General features: G+C 42.7%; 1 protein-coding gene across 9 annotated transcripts in view; it reads right to left on the reverse strand.

The window, feature by feature from the left end:
• ZZZ3 (zinc finger ZZ-type containing 3) overlaps positions 1-15563 on the reverse strand; it is a 116235-nt gene that overhangs the window by 58515 nt on the left and 42157 nt on the right. For all 9 annotated transcript variants that reach the window (XM_069102230.1, XM_069102221.1, XM_069102224.1 and 6 more), the window contains 2 exons: positions 10846-10984; positions 1860-3385 (listed from right to left, as the gene is read on the reverse strand). In XM_069102230.1, coding sequence (XP_068958331.1) covers positions 1860-3334 — 1475 coding nt within the window. In that variant the 5' untranslated portion in view covers positions 3335-3385; positions 10846-10984. The remainder of the gene's footprint in view (positions 1-1859; positions 3386-10845; positions 10985-15563) is intronic.

Below are 15563 nucleotides of genomic sequence, written 5' to 3' on the forward strand. Positions count from 1 at the left end.
ATAACCTCATGATGTGAGGGGCCTCAAAGGAAGAAAAATCCACCAATAAGACACAACTTTTTTGGAAGTACAATTATAACTCAAAAGCCACCATCACACCCAGGTTAGGGATTAATAAATAACATTTCCCCCAAAACCTGAAGGTTTCGGTTTTCTATTCATTAATTTTCACTAACCCTAGTAGATCTTTCCCAAGTCTCCACTAGGCATACAATTCCACATTTCCCTTTCGATAGAGAAAAGTCTACTCTGTCCCCTATATAAACATTACCCCAAGTGCTCATTCTCCTACTGTAGGTAGGTTACCATAATTATTAACCAAAATTTAACTGAAAGATGCCTTTAACAAGGGAAATAATTCAATGAATTATTAATATATTAACTAATTTGGGGGAAAAAACTGAACACACAATTAAATGAAAATATATTTTATGAAGAAAGGATATAAATTAAGGAATAGGTTCAGCAGAAACTCATGTTCTCCTCATTTCATACTCTGGAAATTGGCATAATCCTTTCTTAAGGCCTACTTATGAAATCTGTGAATATCTGACAATGGTCCAGCCCAGTTATAATTCTTATTAGAAGATCTTCACATTTTGAAATAACAGCAATAATGTTAAAAAAAAAAAAAGGCCCTAATTTACCTCTAATTAGCGAAGATTACATTAGAATCATTCTCCATCTCCAACTGGGCCAAAAACCAAAGCCTAGAAACATTTTAACAACCTAACAGCGTCATATATGTATAAAATTTACAGGGGAAAAACCTCACATATATAAATAACACTTAAATACTACCAAGATGAAGTTAATAAAAATATCAATGCTGACATCCTACATAATCATACTACAAATTTTGGCCTGCTATGTCTGACAAGACAGATATTAAGTCAGACAAGAATAATATATGTTTAATCTGATATATCGATTATAGCATCAACCCTCACACTGCAAAAATTCTACAATCTACCTGAAAGTTCTTTCAGTCAAAAGAATTAAAGCCCACCTAGGAAAGTTTCATTGTGATGCTATAAACATTAGCTCCAGAAGACATAGAGCATATAAATTCTGTCACACTAGAGAGAATTTGCACATTTTACCTCACACCAAGGGGACAACTGTCTATGGCAACTTGTGACTGCCAGAATTCCTTCCATTCCATAATTCCTTCATCTATTTACACAAAGCAAAGTCCAGCTCATCTGCACAGACACCTAGGATACTTCAGTATAATGGACAAAATTTATGGAAACTTATGGGCTTAAATATGCAGAATTCTTATCTAAAGGATGTCTAAGGCAGGGGACAGTCGGTAGATGAAATTATGTAATTATGAAATCCACAAAAACTTCTCAAAATAGTAAAATCCCTCTTACAAAATTCTAATTCTGTACATCTACTTATATATGTAGAGAGAACTTCACATTACTTAAAACCATATTTACACAAGAAAATATCATTAAAAAGACAAAGATGATGCAAAAAGCCTTTCTAGAAAGTTCTCATTTCGTTGAGAGCTATAGGGAAGTTTAGAAAGGCTGCCAAGAGCGCCTGAGGCCTTCCTAGAGAACGTCAGCCAGGCGCCAACGGCTCCCTAGCTCTTACTCACTGGGCACTTCGGTAAATGCAGGTTGGCCATCAGCAAACACAAAACCAGTGTCTGGACACTCTTGCCTCCTTCCGAGCCTCACCACATACCCAGTGAGCTCAGACTGCACGCTAGGGGGCCTCAGCGTCAGGCTCATTTCTCTGGGGGTAAGAGCGGGGGGCCGAGATCAGCTCTCCCCCCTGCGGCCTGGGTGGGTGTGGGGGATGGCAAAGCAAGCAGAATTCATGGTTACCATGGTTACACATACTCTTTGTTGTGTCTCAATGCCACATGATCTGACTCAAAGTAATACACGTCAGGCTCCTCCTCGTCCTCCTCGGGGGCTCGCGGGGCAGCGCTCTCTCTGGCGGGCACCGCACACCCAGGAGGGAGCCTGGCCTCCGGGGGTGGCGATCCAGCGTCCCAGCTCGTCCCCTTCCCAGTCTGAGGAGCGTCCTCAGGGTCTGTGGGAGAAGCGCTGGCATTAACGCTAAGAGTGACATTCTTTTCTGCTTGACTAAGATGGCTCTCCTCCATTTGTCCATTTTCTCTACAAGGAGAGTTACTTTTTGTGGGACTACCTTTGCTCGGGGCAGCCCTCCGTGGCGAAGTTCTCAAGGTGTAGCGGTGCTCTTGGGGTTCAGACAAAGAGGTCATTGGAGCAGAAACACAGTCTGTGGCAGAAGCAGGAACAGGCTCTCCTGAGGGGGGGCCCCTGGCCCCGCCAGCGCTGCTGGTGTTCTCATGACACGGCTGCTCACGGGAGGCGCTCTCTCCTACCACATCAACTTCCTCCTCAGAATCCCTTAAAGACGGCTGAATTTCAGGAAAAGGCGCTGGAGCTGGCTCACAAGTCAGCTCAGGCGCGGACTCCTGGCGCGCACAGGCAGCTCCTTCTCTGTGGTCCTCCAACTTGACCTGCACTTGTGAATCTGTGCAAGGCACATCATGGTCTATGACGGTCTCTTCTTTCCTACTCTCAAGCAAACAGCGGGAATGGGCACCTGAATCCCCATTTTCAGCTACCGGTGGGTCCTGCAGCATACAGGAACCAGGACTGTTCTGTTTGGGGCTTCCGTCAAGCTGACAGTCATCACAGTGGAGAAGAGCAGTGTCACTGTCATCAACCCCATTCAAAGCCCGAAAGCCTGTGAGTTCTTCCTCAACAGCAGGGTTTGGGGACCCTTCCCCACTGGCATTCACCTTTTTAATTTCCCTTTTCTCACAATCATCCAGTAGAAGGCATCGACAAGCTCGTTTAGCCCCTTGGGAATCAGCACCATTGTCCACTGTGGAGCGATGCCGCTCTGGTGAGCCCTCCTTGTCGGCTTTGGTAGGGGACTCTTCCTCCGAGCTGCTCAGTGCCTCAGAGCGGAGACTGCGCTTCAATCGCTTGAAGATGGGGGAAGCCGCTTCAATGGGTCTCCTCTCACAGTTCTCGGCAGCGTGTCTCTCAACATTATCCTTTTCTGAAGAAGAAAGTCCTCTTTTCCTTGGGCTGACCCACAGCTCGCGAGTACCTGGCGATCTGAGGTCAGCAGCTCTGGCGCTGTTGGCCCCTTTCTGAGTTTGCACAGACTCTGGTCTCTTCTTTGGTGATCTTGAGCGCACTTGACAATGGGGAGATCCTTCTTCAGGGTGAGCAATACTACGATTCCTTAAAGTTCTACCACAAAAAGTTTCATCCAAGCCGTTTAACCCCACTGTTGATCTTGTGACACGAGTAGATCGAGAAGCAGCCATACTATGGCAAATCCCTACATTACGGTCATCCTGATCCACTCATTGGGAAACCTTCAAAAATGTAAACAAAATAATGAGAAAAAGGTCATAGTTAATATATCCACAAAGATCACATTTAAAGTTATAACTTTTTAATGGAAGTTCAACTAACATTAAATTATCAGGCTGCTCCATAAAAACCCCTCATTGGTATTTCCAAGGAGATGTCCCTCAAAAGTTGTTGGGGGGGGGGGTTTTAATGATAAAGGTGGACATTATTCCAGACTAGTTTTACCATCATCTTGAACTTATACAACAAATGTTGTTCTTCTAAAATTTTTCAGATAGGTTTTCATCTGTCCTCATAACACTCCTGGTAGGGAGGGAGGGGGAATCTCTTCTTTTCAATTCTCCTTTACTAAAAATGAGTTACAAACCAAATCCCACTACAACAGACTCCCACATGGCATCTAAAACAGGGTTCTTTTCCAGTGGAATTATGTTGCAATTCGGGGCTAGAAATCACATTCCTGGCCTGCAGTGATTAGAAACAGAATTGCAAGTTCAGCCTCTGCAATGGGATAGAGAATTAGTAAGTGAAGTCCTCCAGAGACAGCAAAGTCAAAATCCTCTGAAGCAGTCCATCATCTGACTTCAAGATGCCATAAAAACATCCACTGTCTATCCCTTTCCTATCTTTATTTCCTGGATCTTTGAGGAGCCAATGTCATTATGGTCTGGGCCAGACTTTGGTTTGGCTCTGCTTTTTCTGGGAGGGGCACGGGGACATTTGAGGGAGGGCAGCAGCAGAAGCCAATTCCTGGCACTTCTGTCTAGGACCACTGCCCCTAAGACAGAATAGTTCACCCTGTCTTCTATGGGATTCTTACGTGGCACACTACAGGTTTACGCCCCCACTTCCACTGCAGGACAGAAAGAGCAGGGACAGAGGCCAAGCTCCCCTACTTCCAAGGCCTGACCAAAGGAGGACTGTGGCAATGCTCCCCCTGGAGCCCAACTAATAAATGCAGAAGACCCAAGGATCCAACAATCTATATTTATTAAGCACCTACTATGTACCAAGCACTATGCAAGGTGCTGGCACCATGCTGTTCTATGATGCAAATGGGAACCCAGAAGAGCCCTGGAAAAGGTACACACACGAACGTTTTAAACTTTTTCTTGTAAAGTGTGGTCTGCATTTTTCATTAAAGTTTTTTCTCGAGAATGTTAACCACCCACCAGAGCAGTCCTGGAAATAGTCTCAGCACCGTCGTCCCCTGACAGAAATGGCAGTTCATTTGTTCCAGAGAGAGAAGGCCACTGTTAAACAGACCGTGGTTCCTGTGGAGTTAGGCAGGCCACGGAAAGAGATGGTGAAGAAGGCAAACCTTTCACTGCTGGGCTATTTGTTCTAATGGGATCCAATCTGCAATTTCCTTATGTTTCAGGTCTGGACAGGTGACGGCAAAATTCTTATCTATGGTTTTGTTTGGTTTTGTTTTCCATTCAAAACCCTAACAGTAAATTTCAACTTCATGGAAAAAGAAATTATGGTAAGCTGGGAAGTTCTTTTCCAAGAAAGGGGGAAGGAGGAAAGGGAGAACAATATTCCAAATAAGATAATTTTCTTCATAGGTCCATGGATGAGCTCTTTGATCTAAAGGTGACAGATATTAGAAAAAGTGAAAGCAAGAAGACAAAGGAAATACAACAATGAACTTAAGCTTCCATTCCCAAAACTACATCATTAACAAAGGCAGATATTCACCAATTCTCTAATGTTCAGACACTCCTGGCTACAAAACCAACTAGATCAGCCATTCCATTTTTAAACTAATGCTAACACATGTCAACAATCCAAAAATCCTAACCTTTCGATTACAGATTTCAACAAATGGCTACCTTGCCAACCATCTGAGCTAGAAAGAAATTCTACACTCACACTGCCTCCAAGACAGAGGATTTCAGATGAGAAAAAATGATCACTAGTAGTTCAAAAACACAGGTTAAATTTCTAACCCTAATTCTAGATCCCAATTCAAGTTATGGCCTGCCATAAATTCTGCTACACTCTGAGGTAAGGTATTTTTATTTCTTAATCAATCCAATTTCTGGAATGCATTTAAATATTAGATAAAATAATTTCTATGTACCATATCCCTTTCTGGTCACTATTAACAGTGATTCAAAGACTTCAAAAAATGTTAAAGGTTTTAAACTAAATACTGTTCTCTCAAGGCTTTCAGTGTCAGATTGTATCTCAGTAATTGGAACAGTCAACAAACTCTGTTCCGCTCTAAATTCTCTTGCCTTAGCAGTGTGATCACTGAACTTTAAATCTGGACTCCATTTGGATGTTATTACCTCAATCATGAGGCTGTTACTATTAAAGAGATTACAAGAAAGCTAGGACCTGACAGGCTAAGAAAACTCCAAACGAATGTGCCCATCAGGGCCAGAAGAGATCTCCATTGAAACGTATATACCAATCACATGTAAATTATGGACCACAGATCTAAAAGTCATTTTTTAGTTAACAGAATATTTTAACAATCTCCCTCTTGTTAATTCTTTTACTTTCACTCTTGACCCTCACCAAAAACACATGGATAAGCAATGTAAGGTTACATCTGCCTTCTCTGATGTCAAGGACCAAATGCAAACACCTCAATGCCCCTAGGGTCTGAGTTCCATCCTCCATCACTGAGGGCTGCTATATCATAACTGGCCAAGTCCCAGAGGCTGGGCAGGGGGCTCCCTCATATCCACAGCTAGAGAAGCTCTTAGGGGGACTGAAGGAATTACCCAAAAAATCAGGCATTAAGGGATAGGATGGGTCAATCTCAAACCTGCTTAGCAGACAGTATTTCAGCCTAACTTCCAAGAATTAGGAAGGAGCACTGGGGAAGAAGGCTGCCCCTGTGCTTGCAGGAAGGCCAGTATTGCTAAGGAACTAGAAAGGCTATATAGCACCAGGCTACAGAGGACTGTTACCTGGCAATGGAAACATGGACCAGATTCAGACTGAAGCTCTTTACTGATAAAACTAAGGGAAGCATATCTGACACAGAGAGACAACCAATTTTCACCTTGCTGTGGAACACATCTCATTAAAGAATCCGCCTGTGAAATTTGGTCCTGGCCCTCAGTCATTAGAAAATAGCTCTTGATTTTTTTAATTTCGGTTGTTTAATACTTTTCCATAAAGCTGTATTCTATTCTTGCCTTTCTTAGATCTAGAAACAGAATTCCAGAACTCTCAGAAAGTGTTCCTCACATCTCCATCTGTTTCCAATCCCAACTCTCCCTACGATTTTCACTCTGGCCCACAAGGTAAATTCCCAAGTGAAACGGAAACATGTTGATTGCAGGCTACCATAACCAGTACCAAGATTATCATCAGATGGAGGTAGGAAGAACATGGCAAAACCGTGTTGAAATAGAGAATAGTTGCCAAAAATCACAACTGCAAGACAATTTTTTTTTAAATTCTCTTAGACAATGCTCTTGGTATAATCTTTGAAGCAAGTTATGGAAGCTCAACAGTTGGTGAGTGAAAGCTGAAAGACAGAAGCTGGAGCTGCTTTCATTCCCACTCCAAGATCCCCCAAAGGGATACTGATTATGAATCTTGGGATGGGGAGGCCGAAAATACAGCCAACACCAGATTCAATGTGATTATGTATGCTGAACAACTGCCAGTGAAGCAACCTAGGAACCTGCCTGCATCCTCGTGAACACAGACGAATGGAGTGGGGCTGTAACCCTAACCCTAACCAAGACATTGGCCACCGCCAATGCCATCTCTAAGTTAGTTAACAGCCAGATGACACCAAATGATGAAAATAAAAAGATTCAGACCAATTTTCCCACTGGAAAACAAATTCAAAACCTAAGAACAACATAAAGACTCTATTTCTTGCACCATTCTCAGGCTGAACTACATGTTCACCTACATTACCTAGAAGAAATAACTAAAAAGAGTTATTTTTCTGAGTGTCTACCTCTGCAATTCAAATTATACAGCAGTGAATTCCATCTACCAGCAAAGTATGGACACTTGTTTTTGTTTTATTTCAAGGGACTACTCCCTCGCTCCCTACTAATAATTACTGCAGCATATCAAAAGCAGAATATTGCCCCTGCAATGGATCTGGCTAGGGCTAGAAGACTAATATTATCAGAAAAAGAAATAACTCTACTTACAAACTGCCTAGTCATTAAGGTGTTAACCAAAATAATCATGAACTTACATTTCTACAATCCACTTGTCACTTTCTCCATAAAGGAGGAGAGAACTGAGAAGTTCACATCTCTCATATCCATTAATACAATGTTCTTCAGTAGTTCACAAGGCACATAGATAACTTACCTGTACAACCAAAGAGCTACCATTTGGGGGAAAATCATCTCTTTGGAGAGCTTGTTTGCTATCCTGAAGGATTTGGATCCGTAAGAGAATAAAACTGAGGATTCATTAATTTAAACTTTCTATTGCAGCCAAAAGGCAATCAGAACCTCTCAGGTTCCTTTAGTTAAAAAAGAAATCAGCTCTGAAACATGTCAGTCAATGCCCTTGGTAAGACATAGGAAATCGGTCCACAAGATGAACTCTTCAGAAAATCCCACAAGGTCAAGGTGTACACATGATTTCAAGGACATAGAATCATCTGTATCACCTGATAACCAGTCTCAAGAAAGCTACAGACAGATTATACAATCATTTACTCAGAAACCACAAATCCCTAAGCAAAGTTGGCCATGTAAGATCACCTTGCAACAGCTTCCTTTGTGAATCTGAGGTCACTTTCGGTTAAATAATTGTTATTCCAAGATCAAAGTGTACCTGGCACCCAGGTCACTTAGAGGCAATTAATAGCTATTCTAAGATCAAAATGTACCTTCTTTCAAGAAACTGTCATGAAAGCAACATTTTTTTAAGAACTTGAAATGATGACTCCATCAGAAGACAGAGAAACATGAACAGGAGAATTCAATTAAGCAGGGTCAGAGCTGAACACCAAACACAAAGAGCCCACAAACGGCCAACCAGAGGCTCCAGAACCATGTTTAGACACCAACGACTTGAATTCAAAACCTCACGTGGCCATTAACGAAAGTGACTTTTAACTGGTCACTGAAGTTCACTGGGCCTCATGTTCTGGCCAATAAAAAGGGCTGAGATCTCTTCCTACTCTAGAAAGATGACACTACGGCACTCCCTTGGAGACTGTGGCAGCAAAGGGGCTGTCTCAACAATGTTCTCGATCAAGGGCTATCCTCCTTGGCATGGAGCCTCTACAATTTTTATCACTTACAAATTGACAGATGACCTGAAGCTGAGGAGAGTGAACACACACAAGTTTAAATCATTAATCAGGGTGACCCACAAGCTGAGTTTGACAAGATAAAATTTAACCCAGGCAAACATAAAAGTCCTGTGCTGACTTTCAAAACCGACTGCACACATCTAGAAAGACATGGGTTTTTTTTGTGAACTGCAAAGGCAGACGTTCCTATGGAACTGCCTGGGAGTCAACACCATGAGTGTTGCGTCAAGACTCATGATTTCACTGGTGAAAAAACCCCTTGCCCTAATAGAGGTCAACCACTGTGGAGCATTTGAAGTTTTACACACCTGCCTAAGATTGGGTATCCCTGCTTCAATCACTACATGGCAGAGCCATGAGTGTCAGCACAGCCTAGCCAAGGCCAGCTCTCTATCTACACCTCCCCACGTCAAGAATACCATGTGGTAGAAGATATGATGTCATGTTAGATGCACTTAAAAAGATACTGTCCAGAGCATAGAGTGGAGAGGGGCTGGCTATGGCCTTCTCTAGCTGCACTGTATCACCCACTGGGGTCAGCCCAGTATCCAGGGTGCTGGGCCCAGAGTCAGTGGGACCCAGCTTTGAACTGGCCCTTTGGACACTTACTAGCCGTGTGATCTGTTTGTCTCAGTTCCCTCAAGTGTCAAATGGGGATATAGCAGCTCCCAGGGCTACTGTGAGGATAAGATGAGATGCTATTTGTAAAAGTGCTGAACACAGTACTGGTGCACAGCAGGCCCTACACCCTTTGCTTCCCATCACAAGTGGAAGCATCCAAAATCCAAAATCAAGGCACCAAAGTGGGTAAGGAACAGGAACGTGAAGTCCAGAAAAAAGACACGGCCATGACCACAACACTGAAGCACTGGAAAGGGAAGGGTGGCCACGAAGAATAGAAATCCAGACTCCATCTTCTCAGCCTTAGAAAGCAGACACAAGGCAGAGGAAGGCCCATGGGTGGTCAGTCAATACAGAGAGGGACTTGCTCACAAAAATGAAAGAGGCGACAGTTCCACAGCCGGGATCCGGCTGGGGCCTGGAGCAGGGACACCTGCTCCAAGGACAGCTCAGACAGCTCAGGCCCATCTCTATGACTCTGCTGTCTCTGGCCTCTCACTGCCCTTCAGAAAGCACATACCTGCAAGGTCATAAGAGCCTCAAGGCAAGCAAAATCTCTATCAACAAGAACACTGTCTACATTGACTTTCAAGAGAAGCAAACTAACAAGACAGGCTAATATCAGAGAGGATTTAAAAACTTCAAGACTGCCAAAGCATTAACTCTCAGGGACAATCTAGGAGCCTCACTTCACAAACACATGCTTTACTCCACCAGTATTTCCTCTAAGGTAAAAAGAAAGGCATTTTAGAAAGATTTTCAAAAAGTATTAAAAAACAGAAGTTTTTTCCGAGTAATTCATTTAACCAGGAAAGTCAATTAATGAGGGGTCAGGGGGAACAGGACATGACATTCTCCATAGAATTGGAACTGAAGTTGAAATTTATGATTTCTTTGAACGCCATTCTTTTCAGAGGTAGGGTTCTAATATAAGACAACAAAGGGGAGAGAAACAAATGGTCAGCACGAGGATCTCGGGGTATACCCAGGGTAACTAAGTAAAGCCATTATTTTTAAAAGGTGGTCAATAGATTTACCATTTCCCTCACATAGGAAAGTGAATTCTGCTTAAGCCTAGAGCTCAGAATGTGTCCTAGGTGCATTACCTAACAGACCAATGCATTTCTATTGGAGCTAAGGAGGGAAAACTGAAACTCAAGACTTGGTTGTCCCTCACCAAGCTGCCCTGAAGCCTGCTAGAAATTTTCAGCAAGAAAAATATTAGGCGGTTAAGCTGCCTAGCTATGAAAACTATACTGGTGTCTAAGCCAAGTTAACACTAGGGAAAAAAGAGCCAGTCTTTCAAAGAGAGCCCAGATCAAATGTCTTATGGGGATCAATGAGAAAAGGTCTCATTCCATTTCACTGATGGAGAAGAAAGGATTCAGGCCTTCCCAGGACCTAAGGACCAGGTGAAAACCTTCAGTGCCCATTCTAGCATCCTGCCTCTCAGCTCAACAATATTCTCAACTGAGGAAGGGCCTCCACACACATGTTCATCACACACAGCCCAGGATTCTCAATTCATCATTTCTACTAATGAAGCCCAGAGGGCCTTCAAAGTCCTATTGTTCTTACCTTAGGACAAGTGCTTCACTTAGAATGGGATGCTCAGGCTTCTGTATTTATCTGTATCAGCACTGTTAACGTCCATGTTACTAGACTGAGACTTCAGAGGCTTAATTATTTATGGGGTTAGAGTAGCACAGCTCGATATCTGTGAAGGAAAATCACAACGTAATTACTCAAAGTGTCATTTCACAATGATTTGTGCAGAAAATAATCATGGTATTTAACATTTACATAGCATAACATCTTTGAAAAACTTAATAAACATGATTTTTTGCAATTGCCTATGAAATAGGCATTGTCTTCATATCAGGGCTGGTCAGAAACAAAATAAAGTGAATTAGAAATGTTCCTTCAAAGGCCCTCTCATTTTTGTAACTCAATGAAATCTGGGGGATAAACCACCTTTTAAAAATATTTTTAATTCCAAACTTTCCTTCTTGACCTCTAGTACAGGCATTCTTTTTTTTTTAAAAGCAATTGGGGTTAAGTAACTTGCCCAAGGTTACACGGCCAGTATTTTTGTGTGGGTGTTAAGTATCTGAGGCCGGAACCAATCCCGGGTCCTCCTGATGCCACTGAGCTGCCCCTCGGGAATTCTTTTTAATAAAAGCAGCAGTTGCATAGTACAATTATCCCCCTATTTAAAACCATCAAGCAGATAATCATTGATTATCACCATGTGTCAAGCAATGTGCTTAGTAGCAGGCATCACACAAGCTCCTGCTCGCAGGAAGCTCCCAGTCTGCTGGGAAGACAATGCTCCAACAACTACACATGAACAAGATCCACCCAGGCCCAAAAACCTCAGAGGGAAGGCAGGAAGATTACAAAGGACCGGGAAAGGCTTCCTGCCACGGTGGGGTCAGAGGCGAGATCTGAAGGAAGCCAGGAGGCAGAAGCAGAGAGGAAGGATCCTAGGAAGTGACAGCAGAGGTAAAATAAACCCCATTTTATGCTGGTAATCTTGGGAGTCTATACCAACTTTTCAAAAGTCCCTTAACAATTGGTTACATTTATGCTTGGCTATGGGGTAGAGAGAGAGAAAGGGGGAAAAATACCACTGCACCGGCACCTCGAGGTTATCTTTTTTTAAATCCTATTAAAAAAAAAAGGGCAGTATGGCAGAGTGCAGGGATGGGGAACCTGTGGCCTCAAGGTCACATGTGGCCCTCTCAGGCCTCAGGTGCAACCCTCTGACTGAACCCAAACTTCACAGAACAAATCCCCTTAATAAAAAGATTTGTTTTGGGGGACTACAGGGAGGGCGCGTTTACTGGGCAGCGATGGTGGCCGGGAGTGGGGGCAGCTGCCTGGACGCACTGCGCCCCAGAGAGTTGCTGTTGGCAGCTCACGCTCTCTCCCTGCCAGCCAAGGCCTACGGCAATGACCCTACCATTGAGATGGTTTGAGCCATGAAGAGTTCCAGGAGAACTTTGGGAAGCTCCAGATAGATGTGTTGGACCCAGAGGATCTCAAATCAGAACCAGCTGAATGGAGAACCATTTTGCATGAAGTTCAATGGTATTGTTGAAGATTCCAACTATGGTACACCTGTAATAGCTAGGCACCAGTACTCAGCAGAATGGAGCAGCAGAGAAAGACAGCACTATATCCAGGTAAAGACTGCAGGAGCTACCAATCTTTCAGATCACTGAATCTAAGATTTAAGAGAACTTGCAGGAACCGCTGTGGATTAAAGAGGCCATTATTTGGCAAACAAAAAAGATTTTTTTTGTAAAACTTGGACTCAGTCAAAAGGCTGCACCTGAGAACCTAGAGGGCCATGTGTGTTCTCAAGGCCACAGGTTCCCCACTCCTGCCATAGTGGATAATGGCAAGTCTGCAGGAAAACCTGGGTTCAAGTTCAATCTCTGGCTCCAAATGATTGTGTGACTCTGGGCAAGTCACAATCTCTTAACGCCCAAGTTACCTCTCTAAAATTATAAACTGCAGCAGAATATCTGTGGCATTTCCTCAATATGAAATCACAAAGTGGATGAAATAAGAAAACTAGATTCCCATCTTCCCATCCCCATCCCCCACACCTAAAACAGGAAAGGATTGATTTTCTCACATTACTTTGAATTTCTAAGTGATTTTGTCTTCCCCACAGGAATACATCTTCAAAATTATTTACAGAGATAAATGGCAAAGAAGTTTGATTTACAGACTGAAATACACTTGAATAAGTAGAATTTGGAATCTTCAAGATCATCTATTCCAATCTATTCATTTTTTCAGTTGAGGCAAGTAAGGTTCAAAAGAAGCTGACTGATCCAGGGTTACTGGGGTAAAGAAAGGAAGGGAGGGTGGGGAGGAAAGCTCCGACTCTGGAGGGGCTCCTTCCAGGGCAGCCCAATGCTCTCTCGGTGGATGGCTCAATGTTACCTTTCCTATATTCGCTAAGATGTCCAGTAAAGTGCCTGCCACTGATTAGAGCAGTTCACGGAAGGGCTGCCATGCACAATGTAACCAACAGCACCAGTACATAAACAAAAGGCACAGCTACTAGGGCCAAATCTCATACCACAAATGCCTCATACCACAAATGTGGGAAGTGAGCCACATAAAGGCCAAGTCGACGGAGTCCATCTTACACTTGTTGTAGGGACATCCCACAGAATGTCAGCTCCTCTCAAGCAGGGCCTGGTCCATATTTCTCCTGGGGTCCCCAGAGCCAAGCACAGGCCCCTGAATCTGCTTCCTGATTGATCAGGGAGACATTTCGATGGAGAGTCACTGAATTACTCAGTCTTCTCCATACGGATGAATGCAATTAGAAGTATTCAGCAGCCACTAATCAAAAGTCAGTGATGTTTTTGATTCAAACCCTATTTTTGGTGTTTAGTTTTGTTCAACTCTTCCTTAGCCCTTTTGGGGTTTCCTTGGCAAAGATCCTGGAGTGGTTTGCCATTTTCTTCTCCAGCTCATTTTACAGATGATGAAACTGAGGCAAATGGGGTTAAATGACCTGCCCAGGGTCACAAAGCTAATATCACATTTGAATTGAGGTCCTGCTGACTCCAGGCCTGGCATTCTATCCACTGTGCCACCTAGCTGCACCCCTCAAACCCTATGCAAATTCCAAAATATTTTTAAGACAGTTAAAGTCCAAAGATTTTACATGTTTAGAATTAAAAACATAACCACACCAAACCAAACCCTGTTGCTTATTTCTAAATCTAGGTATTCCTAAATTCCTTTTAAGACATCTTCATGCTTCCTAGAACTAGCAGTGAAGCTAACAGCCAAAACTCCAATAATCCACCATTGTGTTCAGATTTCATTCCCCATGCATTTCAAATGCAAGCATGCAGATGGAATACTAGATACTGCCATTCCAGAGCAGGCCCAAGAACATGTTAATGCTGTTGTTAACATTTCACTTCAGTCTTTAAAAAAAAAAAAAAGGTACCTATATTTCATGAATCCTTAAAAATTGCTGTGTTTTCTAGAAACATACCCAGAAAGCAAGCCATCCAAACCTTATCCCTCCCAGCCTCCTGGTTTGTTCCTTCCCACAGGGCTCTGCTTGTTTCCACTGACGAATACAATTCACTTGCTATTCAAACGTTCCAAAAGCCAATCCAAGAGCCATTCTTCACCGCAAAGAATGACTTTTCCTAATAGCCAGATTCCAACACTGGCACCTCTGTGTCAGACTCTCAGAGTCAGATTTGTGTTAGCATGCTACAGAAAATGGGCAAAAGCACCAATATAACTCTGGATCCAAGTAAGACAGGAAGTGGCATAAAAATAGTTACAAGTAATGCAAAAAAGTATTTATAGATAAATAAAACTATTAAAACAATTTCTAAAAGTTGTCTTAAGGAACTTGAATATTTAACAACCTCTACCACAGTACCTATAACAACTGAAGAGTTTAAAAGAAAACTGCAAATTATAAGATAACTTTAAGACCTAACATCCTATAAGAAATAAAATCTATGTCAATGTTCAAGCAGCAGTAACCGTACTGGGCCAGTAACAGATACCTCAATTGGCAAATGGTCAAAGGGGGAAAAAATGTTTTAATTTTGTTGTTAAGGACCTAAAAGCAACCAGCTACCAATAGCTTCTTTAAGACCCTCACAAGCCTGTCTGGGAAACACACACAGAATATAAATAAGCAACATACACCCTGTGGAAAACATTGCTGAATTTGCAGTGAAAGTACCTAGGTTTGAATTAAAGTGTGTAGCTTATTATTTATGATGAATTAAGTCAGCTACATAGCACAGCAGATAGAGTGACAGGCCTGGTGTCAGGAGGATCCAAGTTCAAATCTGGCCTCAGACACTCACAAGCATTGTAACCCCAGGCAAGTCACTTTATCCTGTTTGCCTCAGTTCCCTTACCTGTAAAATGAGCTCCAGTGTCTCTGCCAAGAATGGGGTCACCAAGAGTCAGACACGACTGAACACCAAAGGCACTGTGAGGGATGACTTGCAATGAACTTTCCCCACTCTGAATATCCTACCGTGTTTCCCCAATAATAAGACACTGTCTTATTAATTTTTTTGGACAGAAAAACACCAGAGGGCTTATTTTCAGGGGAGGGCTTATTTTAATGAACATTGACAGCAATTTTAATAAACAGGTAAATGTGAACAAAAATATGTACCTTTATTCAATAAGCAAATCACTGGGGAAGAACAGGATGATGCGCTCACTGCTGCAGCTCTGATTGAATGCAGCTCAGAGCACGGCATGCGTTTCACGGC

This window comes from Petaurus breviceps, unplaced genomic scaffold, assembly GCF_028583685.1.
Source record: "Petaurus breviceps papuanus isolate PSGF00001 unplaced genomic scaffold, PetGlider_PUasm1.0 545, whole genome shotgun sequence".
NCBI classification, from domain to species: Eukaryota; Metazoa; Chordata; class Mammalia; order Diprotodontia; family Petauridae; genus Petaurus; species Petaurus breviceps.